This window comes from Bombina bombina, chromosome 6, assembly GCF_027579735.1.
Source record: "Bombina bombina isolate aBomBom1 chromosome 6, aBomBom1.pri, whole genome shotgun sequence".
Classification (NCBI taxonomy): Eukaryota; Metazoa; Chordata; class Amphibia; order Anura; family Bombinatoridae; genus Bombina; species Bombina bombina.
In genome coordinates this window covers 529,907,250-529,922,369 of record NC_069504.1, presented here as the reverse complement: position 1 = coordinate 529,922,369, position 15,120 = coordinate 529,907,250, and the positions used below count along the sequence as shown (strand labels likewise).

General features: G+C 38.1%; 1 protein-coding gene across 1 annotated transcript in view; it reads right to left on the bottom strand.

The window, feature by feature from the left end:
* The window catches only part of ATP8B4 (ATPase phospholipid transporting 8B4 (putative)), a 932,005-nt gene that overhangs the window by 113,635 nt on the left and 803,250 nt on the right, over nt 1–15,120 (bottom strand). The window contains 1 exon segment of the mRNA XM_053717452.1: nt 10,185–10,373. Coding sequence (XP_053573427.1) covers nt 10,185–10,373 — 189 coding nt within the window.

The window sequence follows — 15,120 nt, the reverse complement described above, 5'->3', positions numbered from 1 at the left end:
TTTTTGTGAAGTAACACAGACAAGGCAGAAATCTGTCCCTTCAAGGAACTTGCAGATAATCCTTTCTCCAATCCTTCTTGGAGAAAGGATAGAATCTTAGGAATCTTTACCTTGTCCCAGGGGAATCCTTTAGATTCACACCAACAGATATATTTTTTCCATATTTTGTGGTAAATTTTTCTAGTTACAGGCTTTCTGGCCTGAACAAGAGTATCAATAACAGAATCTGAGAACCCTCGTTTTGATAAAATCAAGCGTTCAATCTCCAAGCAGTCAGCTGGAGTGAGACCAGATTCGGATGTTCGAACGGACCTTGAACAAGAAGGTCTCGTCTCAAAGGTAGCTTCCATGGTGGAGCCGATGACATATTCACCAGATCTGCATACCAAGTCCTGCGTGGCCACGCAGGAGCTATCAAGATCACCGACGCCCTCTCCTGATGGATCCTGGCTACCAGCCTGGGGATGAGAGGAAACGGCGGGAATACATAAGCTAGTTTGAAGGTCCAAGGTGCTACTAGTGCATCTACTAGAGTCGCCTTGGGATCCCTGGATCTGGACCCGTAGCAAGGAACCTTGAAGTTCTGACGAGAGGCCATCAGATCCATGTCTGGAATGCCCCACAGTTGAGTGATTTGGGCAAAGATTTCCGGATGGAGTTCCCACTCCCCCGGATGCAATGTCTGACGACTCAGAAAATCCGCTTCCCAATTTTCCACTCCTGGGATGTGGATTGCAGACAGGTGGCAGGAGCGAGTCTCCGCCCATTGAATGATTTTGGTCACTTCTTCCATCGCCAGGGAACTCCTTGTTCCCCCCTGATGGTTGATGTACGCAACAGTCATCATGTTGTCTGATTGAAACCGTATGAACTGGGCCTTCGCTAGCTGAGGCCAAGCCTTGAGAGCATTGAATATCGCTCTCAGTTCCAGAATATTTATCGGTAGAAGAGATTCTTCCCGAGACCAAAGACCCTGAGCTTTCAGGGATCCCCAGACCGCGCCCCAGCCCATCAGACTGGCGTCGGTCGTGACAATGACCCACTCTGGTCTGCGGAAGGTCATCCCTTGTGACAGGTTGTCCGGGGACAGCCACCAACGGACTGAGTCTCTGGTCCTCTGATTTACTTGTATCTTCGGAGACAAGTCTGTATAGTCCCCATTCCACTGACTGAGCATGCACAGTTGTAATGGTCTTAGATGAATGCGCGCAAAAGGAACTATGTCCATTGCCGCTACCATCAAACCTATTACTTCCATGCACTGCGCTATGGAAGGAAGAGGAACGGAATGAAGTGTCCAACAAGAGTTTAGAAGTTTTGTTTTTCTGGCCTCTGTCAGAAAAATCCTCATTTCTAAGGAGTCTATTATTGTTCCCAAGAAGGGAACCCTTGTCGACGGAGATAGAGAACTCTTTTCCACGTTCACTTTCCATCCGTGAGATCTGAGAAAGGCCAGGACTATGTCCGTGTGAGCCTTTGCTTGAGGAAGGGACGACGCTTGAATCAGAATGTCGTCCAAGTAAGGTACTACTGCAATGCCCCTTGGTCTTAGCACCGCTAGAAGGGACCCTAGTACCTTTGTGAAAATCCTTGGAGCAGTGGCTAATCCGAAAGGAAGCGCCACGAACTGGTAATGCTTGTCCAGGAATGCGAACCTTAGGAACCGATGATGTTCCTTGTGGATAGGAATATGTAGATACGCATCCTTTAAATCCACCGTGGTCATGAATTGACCTTCCTGGATGGAAGGAAGAATTGTTCGAATGGTTTCCATCTTGAACGATGGAACCTTGAGAAACTTGTTTAAGATCTTGAGATCTAAGATTGGTCTGAACGTTCCCTCTTTTTTGGGAACTATGAACAGATTGGAGTAGAACCCCATCCCTTGTTCTCCTAATGGAACTGGATGAATCACTCCCATTTTTAGCAGGTCTTCTACACAATGTAAGAATGCCTGTCTTTTTATGTGGTCTGAAGACAATTGAGACCTGTGGAACCTCCCCCTTGGGGGAAGCCCCTTGAATTCCAGAAGATAACCTTGGGAGACTATTTCTAGTGCCCAAGGATCCAGAACATCTCTTGCCCAAGCCTGAGCGAAGAGAGAGAGTCTGCCCCCCACCAGATCCGGTCCCGGATCGGGGGCCAACATTTCATGCTGTCTTGGTAGCAGTGGCAGGTTTCTTGGCCTGCTTTCCCTTGTTCCAGCCTTGCATTGGTCTCCAGGCTGGCTTGGCTTGAGAAGTATTACCCTCTTGCTTAGAGGACGTAGCACTTGGGGCTGGTCCGTTTCTACGAAAGGGACGAAAATTAGGTTTATTTTTGGCCTTGAAAGACCTATCCTGAGGAAGGGCGTGGCCCTTACCCCCAGTGATATCAGAGATAATCTCTTTCAAGTCAGGGCCAAACAGCGTTTTCCCCTTGAAAGGAATATTAAGTAGTTTGTTCTTGGAAGACGCATCCGCTGACCAAGATTTCAACCAAAGCGCTCTGCGCGCCACAATAGCAAACCCAGAATTTTTCGCCGCTAACCTAGCCAATTGCAAAGTGGCGTCTAGGGTGAAAGAATTAGCCAATTTGAGAGCACGGATTCTGTCCATGATCTCCTCATAAGGAGGAGAATCACTATCGATCGCCTTAACTAGTTCATCGAACCAGAAACACGCGGCTGTAGTGACAGGGACAATGCATGAAATTGGTTGTAGAAGGTAACCTTGCTGAACAAACATCTTTTTAAGCAAACCTTCTAATTTTTTATCCATAGGATCTTTGAAAGCACAACTATCTTCTATGGGTATAGTGGTGCGTTTGTTTAAAGTAGAAACCGCTCCCTCGACCTTGGGGACTGTCTGCCATAAGTCCTTTCTGGGGTCGACCATAGGAAACAATTTTTTAAATATGGGGGGAGGGACGAAAGGTATACCGGGCCTTTCCCATTCTTTATTTACAATGTCCGCCACCCGCTTGGGTATAGGAAAAGCTTCTGGGAGCCCCGGGACCTCTAGGAACTTGTCCATTTTACATAGTTTCTCTGGGATGATCAAATTCTCACAATCATCCAGAGTGGATAATACCTCCTTAAGCAGAGCGCGGAGATGTTCCAACTTAAATTTAAATGTAATCACATCGGGTTCAGCTTGTTGAGAAATTTTCCCTGAATCTGAAATTTCTCCCTCAGACAAAACCTCCCTGGCCCCCTCAGACTGGTGTAGGGGCATTTCAGAACCATTATCATCAGCGTCCTCATGCTCTTTAGTATCTAAAACAGAGCAGTCGCGCTTACGCTGATAAGTGGGCATTTTGGCTAAAATGTTTTTGATAGAATTATCCATTACAGCCGTTAATTGTTGCATAGTAAGGAGTATTGGCGCGCTAGATGTACTAGGGGCCTCCTGAGTGGGCAAGACTCGTGTAGACGAAGGAGGGAATGATGCAGTACCATGCTTACTCCCCTCACTTGAGGAATCATCTTGGGCATCATTTTCAGTGTCACATAAATCACATTTATTTAAATGAGAAGGAACCCTGGCTTCCCCACATTCAGAACACAGTCTATCTGGTAGTTCAGACATGTTAAACAGGCATAAACTTGATAACAAAGTACAAAAAACGTTTTAAAATAAAACCGTTACTGTCACTTTAAATTTTAAACTGAACACACTTTATTACTGCAATTGCGAAAAAGTATGAAGGAATTGTTCAAAATTCACCAAAATTTCACCACAGTGTCTTAAAGTCTTAAAAGTATTGCACACCAAATTTGGAAGCTTTAACCCTTAAAATAACGGAACCGGAGCCGTTTTTAACTTTAACCCCTTTACAGTCCCTGGTATCTGCTTTGCTGAGACCCAACCAAGCCCAAAGGGGAATACGATACCAAATGATGCCTTCAGAAAGTCTTTTCTATGTATCAGAGCTCCTCACACATGCGACTGCATGTCATGCCTCTCAAAAACAAGTGCGCAATACCGGCGCGAAAATGAGGCTCTGCCTATGATTAGGGAAAGCCCCTAAAGAATAAGGTGTCTAAAACAGTGCCTGCCGATATTATTTTACCAAAACACCCAGATTAAATGATTCCTCAAGGCTAAATATGTGTAATATATGAATCGATTTAGCCCAGAAAAAGTCTACAGTCTTAATAAGCCCTTGTGAAGCCCTTATTTACTTTCTGAATAAACATGGCTTACCGGATCCCATAGGGAAAATGACAGCTTCCAGCATTACATCGTCTTGTTAGAATGTGTCATACCTCAAGCAGCAAAAGACTGCTCACTGTTCCCCCAACTGAAGTTAATTCCTCTCAACAGTCATGTGTGGAACAGCCATGGATTTTAGTAACGGTTGCTAAAATCATTTTCCTCTTACAAACAGAAATCTTCATCTCTTTTCTGTTTCAGAGTAAATAGTACATACCAGCACTATTTTAAAATAACAAACTCTTGATTGAATAATAAAAACTACAGTTAAACACTAAAAAACTCTAAGCCATCTCCGTGGAGATGTTGCCTGTACAACGGCAAAGAGAATGACTGGGGTAGGCGGAGCTAGGAGGGATCATGTGACCAGCTTTGCTGGGCTCTTTGCCATTTCCTGTTGGGGAAGAGAATATCCCACAAGTAAGGATGACGCCGTGGACCGGACACACCTATGTTGGAGAAACCTACTTTCGATATTACGATGTGGAACACTTTTGAAAGAACAAAACTAGGGTTACCTAGAACAAACAACTCTCTAGAAGGATGGCACAGAGCATTTGACCAACGAATGTCTATAACCCACCCAAGCATTTGCAGACTAGTTTCAAAAATAAGAAAAGAACAAGCAGAATGGGAGTTAACAATTGAAAAAATTGATTCTGGAGTTGAACTGAGAAAACAAAAAAAAAAATATGAAATCATAAACAACAGGATAATGAAAGTTTTAGAAAAATACAGTCAATACTCAAGATTAGACTTTTTAAAGGCAATAGCACATAATATATAAGATTTACTTAAAAAATCAAGATACATTCGGCCGAGGGCAGATACGATCCAAATTTTCTGTTACAATCAGTGACTCGGGCGCCGCAACCGCCTCTGGGAACCTATCCATGGGTCCCCTACCCTCATGATTTACTTTAACACATAATATAATTATTATAATTATAATATTATATATTATAATTAATATGTTATATATAAGTTGATTTAATTGTCTTTTGTCAGTCCACTATTAAAAATGTTATAAATGTTATATATAAGTTGATTTAATTGTCTTTTGTCAGTCCACTATTAAAAATGTTATAAAGAATCAGATGTAGTAGACCGAGCGCTAGTAATACGATGCCCTTAAGCTCACTGGCAAGAGCCCCTAGTGGGCTTGGGAAAGAGACTAACTAAACAGAGTGAGTGAGCGCTTGCAGCTTAAAAGGCTAAGTGGTTAGTATAAAACAGTTTAATACAAGCAATAAAACAATAAAACCTAATACAGTGATTCAGTTAAAACAATTATACATATTACATGGATCCATGGGGAACATATAAAAACAGACCTAAAATACAATGTGCGTTCAGAACAGCATAAAATAATGAATAATCACAATGTCGAAAAAGACCTAGTGGGGTCACAAATCCATCAACTATCGTTGGATGGGCTCTGATCACATAAGTAGAATTATATATAGACAGGTGATACAACGTGTCTGTAATATGACGTTAACAGTTGCACAATGGTGTGGATGAAATGTGAAAAAATGTGAAAAAAATGTGAAAAAATGTGAAAAAAATATATGAAAAAAATATATATGAGAAAAAAATATTTTAGCAATCCAAATGATGATTAGAAATCATGGATTGCTAAAACGTTATTGCACTATTATTTCTCCTTTTTTCCACAGGTTTTGAAGACATTTTTTTGGATTTTGTTTACATTTTTGAATTATGGTTTTTCGATTTGTATTCTTCACGATTTGTTTTTAAAAAAAATTTTTCTACAATTCATCACACATTTTGCTTCTAAGGAACTACCCCTTTTTTTGGCACCTTATGCCTATTAACCACATTGGAAATATTTAATTTGGAACTTATTTTGTTTGGACACTAACTGTGGACATTTATATATATATATTTTTTTCTCATATATATTTTTTTCATATATTTTTTTCACATTTTTTCACATTTTTTTCACATTTTTTCACATTTCATCCACACCATTGTGCAACTGTTAACGTCATATTACAGACACGTTGTATCACCTGTCTATATATAATTCTACTTATGTGATCAGAGCCCATCCAACGATAGTTGATGGATTTGTGACCCCACTAGGTCTTTTTCGACATTGTGATTATTCATTATTTTATGCTGTTCTGAACGCACATTGTATTTTAGGTTTGTTTTTATATGTTCCCCATGGATCCATGTAATATGTATAATTGTTTTAACTGAATCACTGTATTAGTTTTATTGTTTTATTGCTTGTATTAAACTGTTTTATACTAACCACTTAGCCTTTTAAGCTGCAAGCGCTCACTCACTCTGTTTAGTTAAAAATGTTATAAAACCGTGAATTTTAAGCTTCATTCTCACCCAGCAGCCGGATAAATGTCTTTCGGAATATTGTCCGTCGGACAAATGTCCGTCGGACAAGCGTCAGTCGGATAACAGTCTGGCCACGATATATATACACAGATATATGGAGAAATATTTATTTACAATAAAAATTACATTATCCTGTATGTGAAGAACATTGGAATGTGAAATATGAATAACTCCTGTTGGTTTAGCGCATGAGCAATAGGTGTTAGGGTTTTTTCTTCTGTGCTCTCCATTTACTTCTATGGGGAGAATAAGTCAACACGGTTGCAGTATTTGGTTAGCGTTCATAGGGTTTCCCTCGCATGCAAACTTACTTTCAACTTGTAATATGCGTGCAACCCAATGTAAGCAAAAAGCTTACTTTTTTTAGCGAAAGCGCTAAATAGTGCGGCACTAGTAATCTAGCCCTTATGGCTAAGATCCCTATTTGTATATCACACAATTTTGCAGTTGATATATTTCATATTGAAGGATGTCCAACAGTGGCTTCCTCCAGATAATAAGAGTGATCAGTGTTGAAATCCAAAAGTGGCTTCCTATTGACATGGAAGGAAGAACAATCTTCAAGCTGTTTAGTTTTAGTTTAGATTTAGAAAAATGTGTATCTTATTTCTCTTATATTTTTCTGGTTCATTATACACTCTACTGCTGTACTATTATACATGTTAATTAAGGGGTCCAAGAGAGGCCCTGCTCTTGCCTTATAAGATTTATTGGTCTGCTGTTGTAGTCCATAAATATAAAAAATATGAGATTTGAGGAATATGTTTAGTTAGAAATGCTGTAAAGCTGTCTTTGGTTTAAGATACTGGGGTCAATCACAATCCTTAAATCCAAAAATGGTCCAAATGATTATCAACAGGAAAGCACCATTAACGTCTATGGGGATTTTTGTGGAGAAATCATTTGATAAGTTTTTCTAAATGATTGTGATCAACCCCATTGTTTGAAATGTTATTTGCAATTTAAACAGCAATAAGAAATATTATTTAAAAAATAAATCAAAATTACCTTCCAAGGTACTCAATTTCTTGCTCTATTTAGTCACTCAGTAATTGCTTCTGCAGTGTTTTATTTTATTATTATATAGCACAGGAAAGCAGATACTTGGTCCATCATAGACACAGTTGAAATTTGTTTACAAATGACTCCTCTATGCAAAGTATCTTCATCTAAGATTCATATGTGCTTAAACCCTGTCAGTCAATTAGTCATTAAAAGGACAGTGTACTGTAAAATTGGTTTACCTTTAATGTGTTTGCAATGACTTGTTATACCAGCTGCTAGTTATTTACATAAAGTCTTCCTTACCTTATTTATCACTGTTTGCTCAAACACCAATATATAGAGAGACTAATTGGAAATTAACATTTTAGTACCTCCCCCTGGGAGCATTATTTTATCTTAACCTTCTTGTTTACATGTTTCTTTTTGTAAGCAGAACTTAAGTTCACAAATGTTTAGAAAATAACAGTGAAGGAGCTATTTGTAAACAATTTAATAAACTCCAGTAGGTAAAATGAATCACTGGAAACGCATTAAAGTGGAGAAAATATTAGCGAACACTGTCCCTTTTAGTCTGTATGTTTGTTTGGGCTGACCAGAACACATCAGTATCCAAAACTATGCACTTGACAGATATCAAAAAGAAATGTGGCTAATGCAATCAAACTAGCTAAGATAGATAACTGTCAAATTTGACATAAATCAACAACATATTTATATAATCTAAAAGTCATTGTGGTCTGTAAAAAAAATAATCAAGGATTGTTATTACATATTGTTATTAATATTTAAATGAATGGGTTTTTTAATTAATTGATCTGGAAACCACTAATCCATAACAACTAAGTTGTTAAATAAACACTATAAAAGGGTCTCCATTGTTTCCAAAGAATTTATTAGGAACCACTATATATATGTTGTAATAAGATTAAAGGGACAGTCTACACCAGAATTTTTATTGTTTTAAAAGATAGATAATCCTTTTATTACCCATTTCCCAGTTTTGCATAACCAACACAGTTATAATAATATACTTTTAACCTCTGTGATTATCTTGTATCTAAGACTCTGCAAACTGCCCCTTTTTTCAGTTCTTTTGACAGACTTGCAGTTTAGCCAATCAGTGCCTGCTCCCAGATAACTTCTCGTGCACGAGCACAGTGTTATCTATATGAAATACGTGAACTAACACCCTCTAGTGGTGAAAAACTGTTAAAATGCAATCTGAAAGAGGTGGGCTTCAAGGTCTAAGAAATCAGCATATGAACCTACTGGGTTAAGCTTTTAACTAAGAATACCAAGAGAACAAAGCAAAATTGGTGATAAAAGTAAATAGGGAAATTGTTTAAAATGACATGCTCTATCTGAATCATGAAAGTTTATTTTGGCCTAGACTGTCCCTTTAATATATACAGTGAGCTATGTCACCACATATATTTTGAGGTATCTTGGTTGTGCAAGATACAATCTGGAGGTGTTACAGAGAAAAGGGTTACATGGGCATATACAACAAGCAAACAGTTTATCATGTAACTTTCCATGAAAATATCCACTCCATCAGTGCAGAGTTATCTATTCAGACTTATACATAAAGCCGGCAGGGTAGTCTCTAGGTAGATTAGAATAGTCCTGGGTAAAAAAGTATATTTGTTATAAGGCTAGAAAAGTGAATTACAGCTTACTTGGTATTGACCAGCTTGCTTTTTGATGATGGATTTTGACCATTCAGAAGGAAAAATATCACTTCCTACATAGTTAAAAGGACAGTTCACTGTAAAATTGTTTTTCCCTGAATGTGTTCCCCATGGCTTATTATACCAGCTGCAGCATATAAAATATATTAGAAATGGCTAATTTATGCTTCTATTTGCAAAATAAATACCGGTAGCTGGATTTGCTCTTTGATACCACAGCATATCAAAATTGGCTTGGCTTGCTGAGAGATCAGATCTCATTATCTCATCACTCAAATGCTTCCCTTTCTTATCTCTGTCTCTCTTCAATATTTAGAAAAAACAATTGAAAATTAACATTTTAGAGCTCTATCTCTTCCATCTCCCACTGTGAGTGTAATTTCTTCTGCTGGCTGTGTTTACAAAATTTCTTAATAGCCTATACTTAGGTATAGAAACTTTCAATATAGGTAGAATTACTACAGGCTAAATCAGCTATTTCAAATGCCAATATAAAGGCTAAGAAGCTTTTTGTTAACCATTTAATACACTCCAGCAGGTAAAATGGATAATTGGGAACAAATTAAAGAAAATAAAGTTTTGGGGTAAACTGTCCCTTTAATGGGGGAAAAAGACATGGGTATACCTTTTTTAAAATTCCTGATTTTATATTTTTTTGCCAGCAAGTATATGCCTATGTTTTAAAATGTATTCCATAATAAATGTGTATTTTTTTTTTTAAATTGAATTTGCAACTACTCATTTTTAAATGTCATGAGTTGTGTGCATTTGAATCAAGTAGAAGCAAGCAGTGCTGCAATGTGAACAGCCTTATTTTTTAGCCATAGTAAATTATATAAGTATTCTGCTTGTACAGCTAGAACCCCATCTTATTGAAAGTTCAGTACATAAAGATACAACAAACAATTACCTATAACAGACATTCTTTTCCTGACATTGTTGAAGTCTAATATCGCTAGCAGCTGATATGTTGTTATTTTTCCCATTTCCTCCACAGTGATGGTTTCAGGTGTTCGAGATTTGAAGATGAAACCAAAATTTCTGGCTGCTGTAACTAATGCTCCTTCGTCAGGTGACTGAGCTTGATACACCAGATCTCCTGTATAAAAAGCATATCAAAAACATTTAGCCAGGATTATTTCAAGCTGAAATCTCTAATTTTCCCTTGCAGTGTTTTACTAGATATTTTTCTCCATAAGGTTTACTTTGACTTTAAAGGGACATTAAACACATTTTTTTTCTTTCATGATTCAGATAGAGAATACCATTTTAAACAACTTTCTAATTTACTTCTATTATCTAATTTGCTTCATTCTCTTGATATTCTTTCCTAAAAAGCATATCTAGATAGGCTCAGTAGCTTCTGATTGGTGGCTGCACATAGATGCCTCATGTGATTGGCTCACCAATGTGCATTGCTATTTCTTTAACAAAAGATATCTAAAGATTGCAGCAAATTAGATAATGGAAGTGAATTGGAATGTTGTTTAAAATTGTATTCTCTATCTGAATCATGAAAGAAAAATGTGGGGTTTAGTGGCCCTTTAAGTTCTCTAGGAAGTACAGGGTCCTATAATATTTCTGTCCCAGTCTGCCTTCCCTTTCTGTTCTGTTTATCGTATCCCCAGTATAGCACTGCAGTATCTGCTGGAACATTAAAAATAAATTTAATAATAATAATATTAATTTCAATTCAATTATTCTTGTAATGTGGGTTTTCCAATATTTACATTGTAGGTCTATGCATCTTAGTTGATTATAACTTACAAAAATAGCAGACATGCTGCTTTCTATTCTACAAATTAGCAGCTTTCTAATACATATTTATTTTACAGCTACACTACAGATAGATATAAGTTGGAATCAATTTACAGGTTGGAAACATTTCAAGAACTGAAATAAAATTGCAACCACATTAACTATTAACTGAAACATTCTCATTAAACAAATGCTTGTTTACAGCAAAATATTCTTACTTAAAGTGAATGTAAAGTTTAATGAATAAGTGCCCAGTATCTAAAAATACTCTTAAAACAGAGGCACTTTCTTTCATTAAACTTTACATGGAAGCTCCTTTTTAAAAATACTTACATTTTCTTTATGGTAAGCAGATCAGCGATCCTCTGCCCGCAGCTCCTGCTGTAGTTAGGATATCGATGACGAATCTGGCTTCCTCCAATCGTTGCGTGCTTTACGAGCTGGATGCCAAAGGGGGCACACAACAATTAAAGGAAGATGGATTCATCATCGATCTGCTAACTCGATCTGCTAACTACAGCAGGAGCTGCGGGCGGAGGTTCGCCGGTCTGCTTTCCATAAAGAAAAAGTTAAGTATTTTTTAAAAAAAAGAGCTTTAATGTAAAGTTTAATAAATGAAAGTGCCCCTGTTTTTAAGAGTATTTTTAGATGCCGGGCACTTATTCATTAAACTTTACATTCACTTTAATAATCTGTATTATTGCTTTAGATATAACTGCTCTTCTGTTTCGCACTTTCTAATACTCAAAATGACTTTGGCAATTTCACTAAACTATCTAAATACATAAGCAAACACTAAAAAAACAAAAAAAAAAACAAAAGCAACAACATAAATCTCTAACCCAAAATCAACAGCAGCTTGATAACTACATTTTTATATCCTACAAAAGATACAGTATAATATTACCCTAACCATCTTTACTGGAAAATGGTTTTATGAGCTGTGGTATCAATCTATGGATAACATCCTGTGCACATAGGATATGACTAATAAAAGTGCAAGAACAATATTTCAAGCTGCAGAAAGTATAACATTTAAGCTCTTCTATACCAATAAACTTAGGGAAACATCCTTTTTTGGTCAAATAAATGAGTTTCTAAAAAGGTCAAGGGAAAGTATGTGGGACCCATTCATAAACAGTGTGAGCAATTCCCCTGGTATCATAACTGAGTCACTGCAAATCTGGAAATTCCAGAACTGCAGACACGTGCCTGACTTAAAAGTCATAAGGTATCAAAATTATAAATATAAGACAGTCTTCAACATAACTTCTTCAGATTGCAAAAGTGGAATTCAGAATTAACTCCTTCCTTATACACAAATTAGCTCCGTGCATACAAAAATGTAGCATTAAAAATTATTAAGAGATATTCTCTTGTCACAGTAATATACTGAGGTTAACACATTTAGCATATTTTATAGTGTTACAATGCTGGAAAACAAAGTCAATCTAGGGAAATATTGACTATGTAGAATAGTGCAGTGTAGATGTTTTTTTTCTTAATGAACGTCCCATGAAGCCCTCTTTATTAGTTAACAACAGAGCATTCAAGACTTAGAAAACATATTCAATTATTATTCAATTACGTAGAGGACCATTAAATACAGACGAATTGCATAATTAACAAGTGCATAATAAAAAGACTTACTCTGAATTTCAAATGAACAGTAACTTTTGGCCCCCTATATCATGTGACAGCCATCAGCCAATCACAGACTTATATACACTATGAACTTTTGCAAACACTCAGTAGTAGCTGGTGTCTCAGAAAGTGTGCATATAAAAAGACTGTGCACAATGTATCTGAATCACGAAAGTTTAATTTTGACCTTCGTATCCGTTGAAGTAGTGAGAGGCTTAACATTTTCAAAACCTATGCTTATTTGCTATTTTCTATGTGCGTTTAGTTTAAAAGTTACAATTAAAGCTAAAAGTAAATTTATGCTTACCTGATAAATTAATTTCTTCTATGATACGACGAGTCCACGGATTCATCCTTTACTTGTGGGATATTATCCTCCTGCTAACAGGAAGTAGCAAAAAGCACCACAGCAGAGCTGTCTATATAGCTCCTCCCTTGACTCCACCCCCCAGTCATTCGACCGAAGGTACAGGAAGAAAAAGGAGAAACTAAAAGGTGCAGAGGTGACTGAAGTTTTAAATCAAAAAAATATAATCTGTCTTAAATTGACAGGGCGGGCCGTGGACTCGTCGTATCATAGAAGAAATCAATTTATCAGGTAAGCATAAATTTACTTTTCTTCTATAAGATACGACAAGTCCACGGATTTATCCTTTACTTGTGGGATACAATACCAAAGCTACAGGACACGGATGAACGGGAGGGACAAGACAGATGCCTAAACAGAAGGCACCACTGCTTGAAGAACCTTTCTCCCGAAAATAGCCTCCGAAGAAGCAAAAGTATCAAATTTGTAAAATTTGGAAAAGGTATGAAGTGAACACCAAGTCGCAGCCTTACAAATCTGTTCAACAGAAGCATCATTTTTAAAAGCCCATGTGGAAGCCACCGCTCTAGTAGAGTGAGCTGTAATTCGTTCAGGAGGCTGCTGTCCAGCAGTCTCGTATGCCAAACAGATGATGCTTTTTCAGCCAAAAGAAAGAGAGGTAGCCGTAGCTTTTTGACCTCTACGTTTTCCAGAATAGACAACAAACAGAGAAGATGTTTGACGGAAATCTTTGGTCGCTTGCAAGTAAAACTTCAAAGCACAAACCACGTCCAAGTTGTGCAACAGACGCTCCTTCTTAGAGGAAGGATTAGGACACAGGGAAGGAACAACAATTTCCTGATTAATATTCTTATTAGTAACAACCTTAGGAAGGAATCCAGGTTTGGTACGCAAAAGCACCTTATCAGAATGGAAAACAAGATAAGGCGAGTCGCATTGCAATGCAGATAGTTCAGAAACTCTTCGAGCCGAAGAGATAGCTACTAAAAACAGAACTTTCCAAGATAGAAGCTTAATATCTATGGAATGCATAGGTTCAAATGGAACCCCTTGAAGAACTTTAAGAACTAAATTCAAACTCCATGGCGGAGCACAGGTTTAAACACAGGCTTAATTCTAACCAAAGCCTGACAAAACGACTGAACGTCTGGAACATCTGCCAGACGCATGTGCAGTAAAATTGACAAAGCAGATATCTGTCCCTTTAAGGAACTAGCTGATAACCCTTTCTCCAATCCTTCTTGGAGAAAGGACAAAATCCTAGGAATCCTGATCTTACTCCATGAGTAGCCTTTGGATTCATACCAATAAAGATATTTACGCCATATCTTATGGTAAATCTTCCTAGTGACAGGCTTTCGAGCCTGAATCAAGGTATCTATGACCGACTCAGAGAATCCTCGCTTAGATGAAATCAAGCGTTCAATTTCCAGTCAGCCGCAGAGAAACTAGATTTGGATGCTGGAACGGACCTTGAATAAGAAGGTCCTGTCTAAGTGGCAGTGTCCACGGTGGTAGAGATGACATTTCCACCAGGTCTGCATACCAAGTCCTGCGTGGCCACGCAGGTGCTATCAAAATCACCGAAGCCCTCTCCTGTTTGATTCTGGCAATCAGACGAGGAAGGAGAGGAAATGGTGGAAACACATAAGCCAGGTTGAACGACGAAGGTACTGCTAGAGCATCTATCAGTACTGCTTGAGGATCCCTTGATCTGGACCCGTAACAAGGAAATTTGGCATTCTGACGAGATGCCATCAGATCCAATTCTGGTGTGCCCCATTGATGAATCAATTGTGCAAACACCTCCGGATGGAGCTCCCACCCCCCCGGATGAAAAGTCTGACGACTTAGAAAATTCGCTTCCCAGTTCTCTACTCCTGGGATTTAGATTGCTGATAGATGGCAAGAGTGAGTCTCTGCCCATCAAATTATTTTGGAAACCTCTATCATCGCTAGAGAACTCTTTGTTCCCCCCTGATGATTGATATATGCTACAGTTGTGATATTGTCCGACTGGAATCTTATGAATCTGGCCGAAGCCAGCTGAGGCCATGCCTGAAGCGCGTTGAATATCGCTCTCAGTTCTAGAATATTTATTGGAAGGCGAGCCTCC